This window comes from Tachysurus vachellii, chromosome 17 (genome assembly GCF_030014155.1).
Source record: "Tachysurus vachellii isolate PV-2020 chromosome 17, HZAU_Pvac_v1, whole genome shotgun sequence".
NCBI lineage: Eukaryota > Metazoa > Chordata > Actinopteri > Siluriformes > Bagridae > Tachysurus > Tachysurus vachellii.
In genome coordinates, this window is record NC_083476.1 from 1,969,850 (window position 1) to 1,980,000 (window position 10,151).

At 42.7% G+C, this 10,151-nt stretch overlaps 1 protein-coding gene across 2 annotated transcripts in view; it reads right to left on the reverse strand.

The window, feature by feature from the left end:
- Positions 1-2,565: 2,565 nt before the first annotated feature.
- The window catches only part of LOC132859725 (WD repeat-containing protein 7), a 132,329-nt gene continuing 124,743 nt past the window's right edge, over positions 2,566-10,151 (reverse strand). For both annotated transcript variants that reach the window (XM_060890597.1, XM_060890596.1), the window contains 2 exons: positions 6,594-6,698; positions 2,566-5,630 (listed from right to left, as the gene is read on the reverse strand). In XM_060890597.1, coding sequence (XP_060746580.1) covers positions 5,427-5,630; positions 6,594-6,698 — 309 coding nt within the window. In that variant the 3' untranslated portion in view covers positions 2,566-5,426. The remainder of the gene's footprint in view (positions 5,631-6,593; positions 6,699-10,151) is intronic.

Sequence of the window (10,151 nt, forward strand, 5' to 3'; positions counted from 1 at the left end):
AACCACTAAGCCACTGTGCCCCCAACAAACAAATTAACGTCGAAAATTAATAAATCACATAAAACAAAAATATTCCACAGGAAAATAATGGAATCCTATTTAAAATAAGCAGAGAAATAAATTTTAAATAAATTGAAAAAAAAAAAAAAAAATGAATATAAATAAGTAATTTGTAAAAATAAATAAATAAATAAATAAATAAAGTAAGAAATAAAAACTTAATAAATAAATATCAAATGTGAAAAAAAATAATTACAGAGAAAATAAATAAAAAAAGTAATTATTTGAAATTATTAAAAAAAAAAAAAGAATATAAATGAGCCATTTTAGTAAACAGACAAATGAAATAAATAAATAAATAAATAATGTTAAAAAAAAACATTTTTTGGGATTATGAATGTTTATAAAACTGTCATGTGGAAAAGAAACTACATGTCAAAAAGGTGTTAAATAAAGATTTGGATTTTCTCGGCTACGTCCGCAGCTACGTCATGCTAGCTGTGCCTTGTTAGCGATATTTTGCACATTTGTTAGCTGTCTGTTGATGTCCCAGGAATCCAGAGTGGAATTAATTTCACGTGAGTTAATATTCACACACACTTCTTTATTCATTAGAATACTAGAATCTGCTCGTTAGACACTCGTTAACGAGTAATAACTCATGACTTACATTATTGACAAGGTGCCCTGTGATTAACGCTTCGGTCCGATCTCTCAGAGCTGCTACGGATCATGATGATGATGATGATGATGATGGTGAAGTGGGGTTTTGATGTCTGATCTGTAAGCTTTAATTAAACCACAGAGACTCATCAGAGAGCAGAGAGTAGACGTTAGGCTGTGGGTTCGATTGTAGACGGACCGTTTCTCAGGGATCGTGTCTGCATTTTTAACTTTAATCTTCAGCAGCTGCTTTGAAGCATCGAAACCGTGTCAGTCTGAAAGCCGAGAGGAACTCGGACATTAAAACGTTAACTCGCTTCCCGACTCCTTTGAATTTTTCTTACAAACGTATTTTTAATTCCGATGACATTTCTCGTATAAGGGTTGGGGTTCGATTCCCACCTCCACCTTGTGTGTGTGGAGTTTGCATGTTCTCCCCGTGCCTCGAGGGTTTCCTCCGGGTACTCCGGTTTCCTCCCCCGGTCCAAAGACATGCATGGTAGGTTGATTGGCATCTCTGGAAAATTGTCCGTAGTGTGTGATTGTGTGAGTGAATGAGTGTGTGTGTGTGTGTGTGCCCTGTGATGGGTTGGCACTCCGTCCAGGGTGTATCCTGCCTTGATGCCCGATGACGCCTGAGATAGGCACAGGCTCCCCGTGACCCGAGGTAGTTCAGATAAGCGGTAGAAGATGAATGAATGAAATAATGAATTTCTTGTATAATATCTCAGGCGGGGGCACGGTGGCTTAGTGGTTAGCACGTTCGCCTCACACCTCCAGGGTTGGGGGTTCGATTCCCGCCTCCACCTTGTGTGTGTGGAGTTTACATGTTCTCCCCGTGCCTCGGGGGTTTCCTCCGGGTACTCCGGTTTCCTCCCCCGGTCCAAAGACATGCATGGTAGGTTGATTGGCATTTCTGGAAAATTGTCCGTAGTGTGTGATTGCGTGAGTGAATGAGAGTGTGTGTGCGTGCCCTGTGATGGGTTGGCACTCCGTCCAGGGTGTATCCTGCCTTGATGCCCGATGACGCCTGAGATAGGCACAGGCTCCCCGTGACCCGAGGTAGTTCGGATAAGCGGTACAAAATGAATGAATGAATGAATGAATGAATATCTCAGGCGACGGTGCTGTTAAATTCTCGAATCTGATCAGTCAGAAGGTGAAGATTAATTTTCTATTCAAAGACAAACGTACGGAACGAATCATTTGAATATTAATCTGTAATTATTTACAAACTAATAAACGAATCAGCGTAATTGTAAACGTCATGAAGGAGTCTCCAGTTTCAGCCGTTTAAGTTTTTTATTTAACATCTTATTTTTAATGTCTTATGAAGTCTGAGCGTGTGGAGAAAAAAAAGAGACGTCGGTGAGGGAACGACTGACTGTAACCGTGTGTATGAAACAGAAACGTTAAATGTAACAATAAACAGATAAAAAGTACGTCACGTTCTAAAATATACGTAGAAATAAATAAGTAAATACATAAAGAAATCGATTGTCGGTGTCGGTTTCGTGTCCGACTTCAACTGAACTTCCGTGGATGTTCGGCAACATTCAAAGTAACTATAAACGGATAAAAAAAGTGTATAATTTTTAAGAACAGAAATATTAGTGTTTAATCTTGTGTTTTTTTTTATTCATATATTAGTTAGTTTATATATTAATTTTATTTACTTTTACAATTTCTTTTAGATTTTTTTTATATATATTTTAGTAAAGATCGGAGTAAATATTTCTCATTTAAAGGAGGAACTTTAAACACATGCCGACTCTTCATCACCTTCATGCCAGACGGCTTCCGTATCCGACGGCTATGTGCGTGTCTCGGCTCCGTCTGTGCTGTGTGTGTGTGTGCTTTGTGTGCGAGTGTGTGTGTGTGAAGTCACCTTGAAAACTCATGTCAGATATCTTTCATTTTATTGAACACAGAGTTGTACACAACCAACAGCATCGTCTTCAAACACAGCTTTACAGTACAGCTCAATATATTCAGTAAATGTTAGCAGTCTCTCTCTCTCTCTCTCTCTCACACACACACGCACACGCACACAAACATACACACACACACCTCACACAGGCGCTGCGAGTGATTGTAAAGATGAGGCGGAAATTGACAAAGTCACAAAAGAGAAAGAGAGTGTGTGTGTGTGTGTGTGTGGATAAACTCTCAGCACCCAGTTCAGTCACCCTGTAGTTCTACAAAGCCCTTATAACACTGTAATAAACACCGTAACTCCTGTAGTAATGACGCTGTCGTAAATATATAAACATAATTCCATACCTTTTGTCGTACAAGTCGAATTATTTCTTTCTTTAATTTCTTCTCATTCGTTTCGTATCTGAGATTCTCAAAAAGTCGAATCAACCTTTTTACAAAATCAACAACATTTCTCTAAACGTAAAATGTATTTCTGTCAATATTCCAAAGCAACGTTTGGCTTTTTTTTTTTTATATATACTATTAGAGGAAAAAAAAAAAAAAAAGTCAATTAACAAAAAACAAAAAACAAAAACAAATTATTTTAACTGAAAAAAATAAAAGAAAAACCCTTGAAGAATTATTTTGAGATAAATACAAAAAAACATTTAAAAAAAAAATTTGAGCCGAAAAATAAAAACGAAGAATCGCTCTGCGTTATGATACAGAAGAAATCTATAGACAATAAATAAATAAATGTAGAAAAAAATATAATAAATAAAAATGACAAACACTCATTTGACTGAAGATGTTAAATTACGAAAAGAAAACGAAGGTAAATACCAGATCAGGAGCTTGGATTTTTTTTCAGTCATAATTAACACACACTTTTGTGGAAGTTTAATCCACTGACAGGATTTTAGTTTAATTTTGTATTAATTCTGTCTGAATGTCTGAGCTTCGTGTTTACGAGTCAGTTGTAAGGCTGTAATAACACTGTTACACTGTAATAAGGGCTTTATTAACTCTCGCTTACACGTGTGTCAATATACTGAGAGGATTCAGTCGTGTGTGTGTGTGTGTGTGTGTGTGTGTACATCTATGGTGTCTACACTGTAGAGAAGGAGAAGAAAAACAGAACAGAAGACCTGCTGGACCTTCAGCTGTTTTCTCTCCTTCTACTCGTTTATTTCAGAGAAATGGAGACGTCGTCGTGCGCTGATGTGATGATCCATGGGTCGAAACGCAGAACTGGAAAAATGGAGGACGCTCTCAGTGTAGAAGTACATTCTTCTCTCTATCTCTGTCTCTCTGCCAGACATCAGTGGTCATGAGAGAAACTACTACCTCTATTATTTAACACACACACACACACACACACACACACACACACACACACACACACACACACACACACACACACAAACATTGGTCAAAAATAGTTTTGTACCTTCATTTATTCTGAGCCAGTATCTACAGCACATGGTATATGTGTGTGTGTGTGTCTGTGTGTGTGTGTGTGTGTGTGTGGTAGTAGGCTTGTCAACATTAGCAACACATGCTAACTCCAAAGCCCAGATAAGAAAGGCTACTTTGATAAATAGCGACACAGCGTCTCAACAACACACTAGCGAATATTCCACGGTAACACAAACACGACTGCCGGACGACACGAAACCAAAAATAATAAAACACGTTTCTTTTACGAAAAAAAAAACAAACACAAGCAGCTACGTTCAGGCGTCTTCCCGGTGATGCGATATGTACGAATCAACAATCTGTGATGGGATTATGATCATCAACTACAGACTTTTAGTGATACGTCAGACCAGGACACGAGGCCACGCCTACACGACGTGAAGAGTGGGCGGGGTTTATTTGAAAAGGGGGGGGTTGGGATTGCTGACTATATTCGAAACAGGAAGTGGTCTGACTTGTTGACTAGGGGAACGAAGGAAACGATCGAATCTACTATGCCGAAACGGGAAGTGGCGAGATCTAGCAATTACACCGAAGGAGGAAATCAGCCATAGATCTGCCAGCTTCTGAAACAGGAAGTGGCGACATTAATAATTCTAGTTCAAGACAGGAAGTAGATTTACCAGAAAAGATGTTTTCCCTACAGCAGCGTGTCCCATTTAAGTTTCGCATTTATTAATAAACGTTGCTCCACAAAACAAGTTCCTGTCGTCACGAATGATTCAGCAGAAATATGGCAAAAATGAAGCTACTGACAAACTGTAAGTGACAGGAAGTGACCGGAACGTTGACTACACCGAAACAGGAAGTAGCCTGATATTCTTTTAAGCGACACCTATGCAGGAAGTGACTCTGGTCCATTCAGGTCTGGATGAAATGTGAATAAAGTTTCAGTACGTCATGCAGGAATAGTTTCGGAGATCACACACCGATCACAGGGTTACTAGGGTACGGCAAAAGGAGGAGCGCAGGGGCCCCAGGGAGATCAGGTTATGTGCCAGAAACACATTTGGTTCTGTTTGTTATGTGCAAATGAAAGGAAAACATCGATCCATCTCTTCATATCATAAAAAGGTCCCCGGTTGACCTTTGACCCCGTCATAACTCGAGACGACAACGACGACTGTCCAAAATCCTTCGTCCTCAATCAACTACCAGACACACGAGTACATTTAAAAGTGGTTTAAATAAAAAGCGGAATGTGGAAAAAAACAAAAACAAAAAAAAAACGGAGATGTAAACACACTAAAAGTGTCGAATAAAAACGTCTGCTCCCGGACGTGGCCTGGGTTCGGTTCTGCTCGGAGGTTCGCGGTCCTGAAGTTCTAGACAAGAGCCTGAGCTCGGGGTCGATGTGATCTTCCTCACACCATGAAGCGGTGCTCCTTGCCATCATGGGCCATCAGGATGACGTTGCGGTTGGAGGTCCAGATGAGACGAGCCAGTTTGAGGGAGTTCTGAGAGCCGGGAGACGCCGGCTGCACCGGGGGGACCTGATAGGTCTTGATGCAGCGCAGCTGAGGGGCGGAGTTTAGCATTCCTATACTGCCCAAAAGTGATGTGTTCATCTGGAGAACACACACACACACACACACACACACACAGAGTTCAGATACAATGTTCAGTATAAGACAAACGGTGATTAAGTCAGTATATCAGAGTGAGTCAGAAAGTGAGTCAGTAAATGAGTCATTAAATGAGTCACAATGTGAGTTCATATGACAGGGAGTCAGTAGCTGAGTCAATAGGTGAGTCAGTATGTCAGTGTTTGAGTCAGAGAGTGAGTCAGTGAGTCATTATGTCAGTGAGTCAGTATTTAATTCAGCTAGTAAGTCAGCATTCAAGTCAGTAAGCAGGTGAGCAAATAAGTATCTAAATTAACAACTAAACAAATAAATAAAGAATAACAAAAGAAATATGTAAAAAAAAATCATGTTTGTGTGTGCGTTTATTTGTCTTTGTGTGTGTGTGTGTGTGTGTGTGTGTGTGTGTGTGTGTGTGTGTGTGTGTGTGTTACAAGAAGGTGCACAATTCTAAACCCAGAGGAGACACAGTGAGCCATTGATCTGAACATGAGCAGGTGTAAGAAAAGTAGCGCACACACACACACACACACACACACACAATGTGAGAGAGAGGGTTTGTGTGGCCAGAGTCGGTTAGTCTACAGCACATGCAAAACAGTGAGGGACAAAGACATACAGTAACCACACACACACACAAGCTCGAGACAGACACATAGTTTAGACAATCTGTCGCCTTCAATGAAACACAGTGAGAGAGAAGGAGACAGAGCTTGACGCCTGGAAACACACACGCTCACACACACACACACACACACACACACACACACACACACACACACACACACACACACACACACACACACACTGCTCAGTGTCAGTCATGTAAATGGACAATGTAGAAAAGGTTTGTGAGTCTTTATCCAGATCTGTGTGTGTACATCTACGGTGTATATACTGTAGAGAAGGAGAACAGAATCCCTGATTTAAAGCTCAGTGTCTCCTCACCTGCCAGAAGCAGATGTGGCTGTCAGCATTGGAGTATGTGGCCAGGTAGCGTCCGTCCGGAGCGAAGGACACGGCCGTGATGGGGCCTTTATGACCGTGGATGTGCTGAAGAGAAAAAAAAACCAGAAAAACTTTCACAAACTCCTCTAATGAGGAAAATCCTGTTGGTAAATAAACACAGAAGAGAAGAACGTGACTGTAGATACACACTGCTACAGCTTTAGTAGAACATGTTGTCCATACACAAGTGAAGGGTGAAGTGAAGGTTGGCCTTAATGTCAAACTCACAAAACTGAAGATTACTAAACAAACGCTTAACTGTTAAAGAAAATGTTTTGATGGACGGATTTTAAAAATCAGGAGTCGGTGGTTGATGTGGTGTGGGAGGTTAATGTGGTGTCGGGGGTTGATGTGGTGTGGGGGGTTGATGTGGTGTGGGGGGTTGATGTGGTGTGGGAGGTTGATGTGGTGTCGGGGGTTGATGTGGTGTGGGGGGTTGATGTGGTGTGGGAGGTTAATGTGGTGTGGGGGGTTGATGTGGTGTCGGGGGTTGATGTGGTGTCGGGGGTTGATGTGGTGTGGGGGTTGATGTGGTGTGGGGGGTTGATGTGGTGTGGGAGGTTGATGTGGTGTGGGGGGTTGATGTGGTGTGGGGGGTTAATGTGGTGTCGGGGGTTGATGTGGTGTGGGGGGTTGATGTGGTGTGGGAGGTTAATGTGGTGTGGGGGGTTGATGTGGTGTGGGAGGTCGATGTGGTGTGGGGGTTGATGTGGTGTCGGGGGTTGATGTGGTGTGGGGGGTTGATGTGGTGTGGGGGGTTGATGTGGTGTCGGGGTTGATGTGGGGTGGAGGGTCGATGTGGTGTGGGGGGTTTATGTGGTGTCGGGGGTTGACGTGGTGTGGGGGGTTAATGTGGTGTGGGGGTTGACGTGGTGTGGGGGGTTGACGCGGGGTCGGGGGTTGATGTGGGGTGGGGGGTTGATGTGGGGTGGGGGTTGATGTGGGGTGGGGGTTGAAATATGAAAACATTTCAGATAAATTCTGAAGGTAAACAATCGCAAAATGAAAAAAAAAATCAGAGTCACAGGGAGATAAAGTTAATACACCTGGACATGTGAGAGAGGGTTGTTCAGTTCACATGTTTAACACACACACACACACACACACACACACACACACACACACACACACACACACACACACACACACACACACACGTTTCTCAGTCTAAGACTTGTTGACAGCTTCGGGGCTGAGATCAATAAGAGACGAAGATGCTCCTGGTCCACATCCGTGTGTGTGTGTGTGTGTGTGTGTGTGTGTGTGTGTGTGTGTGTGTGTGTGTTAGCCACTGCTACTTCAGGAGTTACGGTGTGATCATGTGACACATCATTACAGTTACTTTACAGTTTTATTGTCTTAATAACTTCAGGAGTGAAGATTAAGTAACTATAAACAGATAAATTATACGATGGATTATTCTTTCATTTGGAAAAAAAAAAACAACTGAAAATGACTGTAAATAAAAATAAATAAATAAATAAATAAATAAATAGATAGATAGATAAATAAATAAATACATACTGAATGGTAACAGAGTGTTTTATTCCCTACTCAAATCTTATGATGGTTTATAAAACAAAAATCTTGACTGATGATGATTAAGTAAAACTCTCATTAAGAAAATGAGGCCAGTAAGAAAAGCTCATTGTCAGTGCTGCTGCGTCACCTGCACTGTGGGGCCCTTCTTAGAGCACCAAGCTGCACTGTGGGGCCCTTCTTAGAGCACCAAGCTGCACTGTGGGGCCCTTCTTGGAGCACCAAGCTGCACTGTGGGGCCCTTCTTGGAGCACCAAGCTGCACTGTGGGGCCCTTCTTAGAGCACCAAGCTGCACTGTGGGGCCCTTCTTGGAGCACCAAGCTGCACTGTGGGGCCCTTCTTAGAGCACCAAGCTGCACTGTGGGGCCCTTCTTAGAGCACCAAGCTGCACTGTGGGGCCCTTCTTGGAGCACCAAGCTGCACTGTGGGGCCCTTCTTGGAGCACCAAGCTGCACTGTGGGGCCCTTCTTGGAGCACCAAGCTGCACTGTTGGGCCCTTCAGCAAGGCCCTTAACAATCATAGCTCAGTTGTATAAACAAATGAAAAGTCACTCTGGATATAAGTAAGTCTGCCAAATACTATAAACGTAAGGTGATTAAATTGGAGGGAAAGTCCACTGTGTCCTCATGTCATTCTCTTTTCTCCATTTTTACCCTCTTTTCTTTTTTACCTCCCTGGGAAATCTACCCCACCTCTCTCTCTCTCTCTCTCTCTCTCTCTCTCTCTCTCTCTCTCAATTATTGAAGTACTTTTTACTTCACCTCTGAGCATATTGACTTTCTGTAAAAAGCGCTAACGCTTCAGCCCGGTCGGAGTAGCAGGTGTTTTTCCGAAGTGGTGAGGATTCAGAGAGAGAGAGCGAGAGAGAGAGCAAGAGAGAGTGTGAGAGAGAGAGAGTGTGAGAGAGAGAGCGAGAGAGAGCGAGAGAGAGAGAGCAAGAGAGAGTGTGAGAGAGAGAGAGAGAGAGAGAGCGAGAGAGAGCGCTAGAGAGAGTTTAAAATGTAGTTGTGTAATATCAGAGGGCTGCAGGTTCTTGGTGTGGTCGAACTCTGAGTGATCTACAGCTCCAGGGCACGAACATCACCACGGCACAAAAGCTCACGTTTCACTTTATAACTATTTTTTGTTGGAACTGCGATGATGATGTATTTTTTATTGGCTGTAAGGGATTTCTAAAGTTTGATTAGCAGGACATCCCCATAACCTACACACAACCTTCACATAACTGCTTGAGCTGCACATCTAAAAGGGTTCCTCGGTAGGTTCCTCGGTCGGATGGAGGTAAAAACTGTATAAAGTTATTTAAATGTGGTTTCAGCTCAGAAATAATTGCTTCGTTACTTTAGGAGCCACCAGAAGAAGCTCTGTTACAGTGAGCATTTTCATCATCACACAATCTTTAATCTTTAATTCCAACACTTCAGCCTTCATCACAAACACACCGGCTTTAATCAGCGGTGTCACACACCGTGATGTGTTGTGACATGACGCCACCCTGAGATCTTATATATCCGTCAAATCGACGTCTCCCGTTCAGAGACGCGCCCCCGATTCCCGAGGTGTGGCGTCCTGATCCGATCAGCCCCTGGTGCGTTCGTCATCTCTGCTCTCGGGTGATTGGGTGGCGGTACGGGGGGAGGGGCATAAATCCCGGCGAACACAATGAACACAAAGCCGCGTAACGCAATAATCCTTCCTACCTGTCATCTAAAAATCGCTCTGAACTGCCCTCATGATGGAGGGAGATGAGATTAGCCGACTCGTGTGGCGGCGGCCGGAGACGAGAAAGAAAAAGTAATCTCTTACAATTAAAGCCCAAATGAAATGAAACCTCCATCATCTCGACCCCACGAAGGGGAAAATTACTTTTTTTTTTTTTTTTTTTGTTATTCGTTTTCTTGGTTTTCGGCTTGGACCGAACGAGGGGCAGAAATGTGCGGGGGCGAAGAGCGGCACC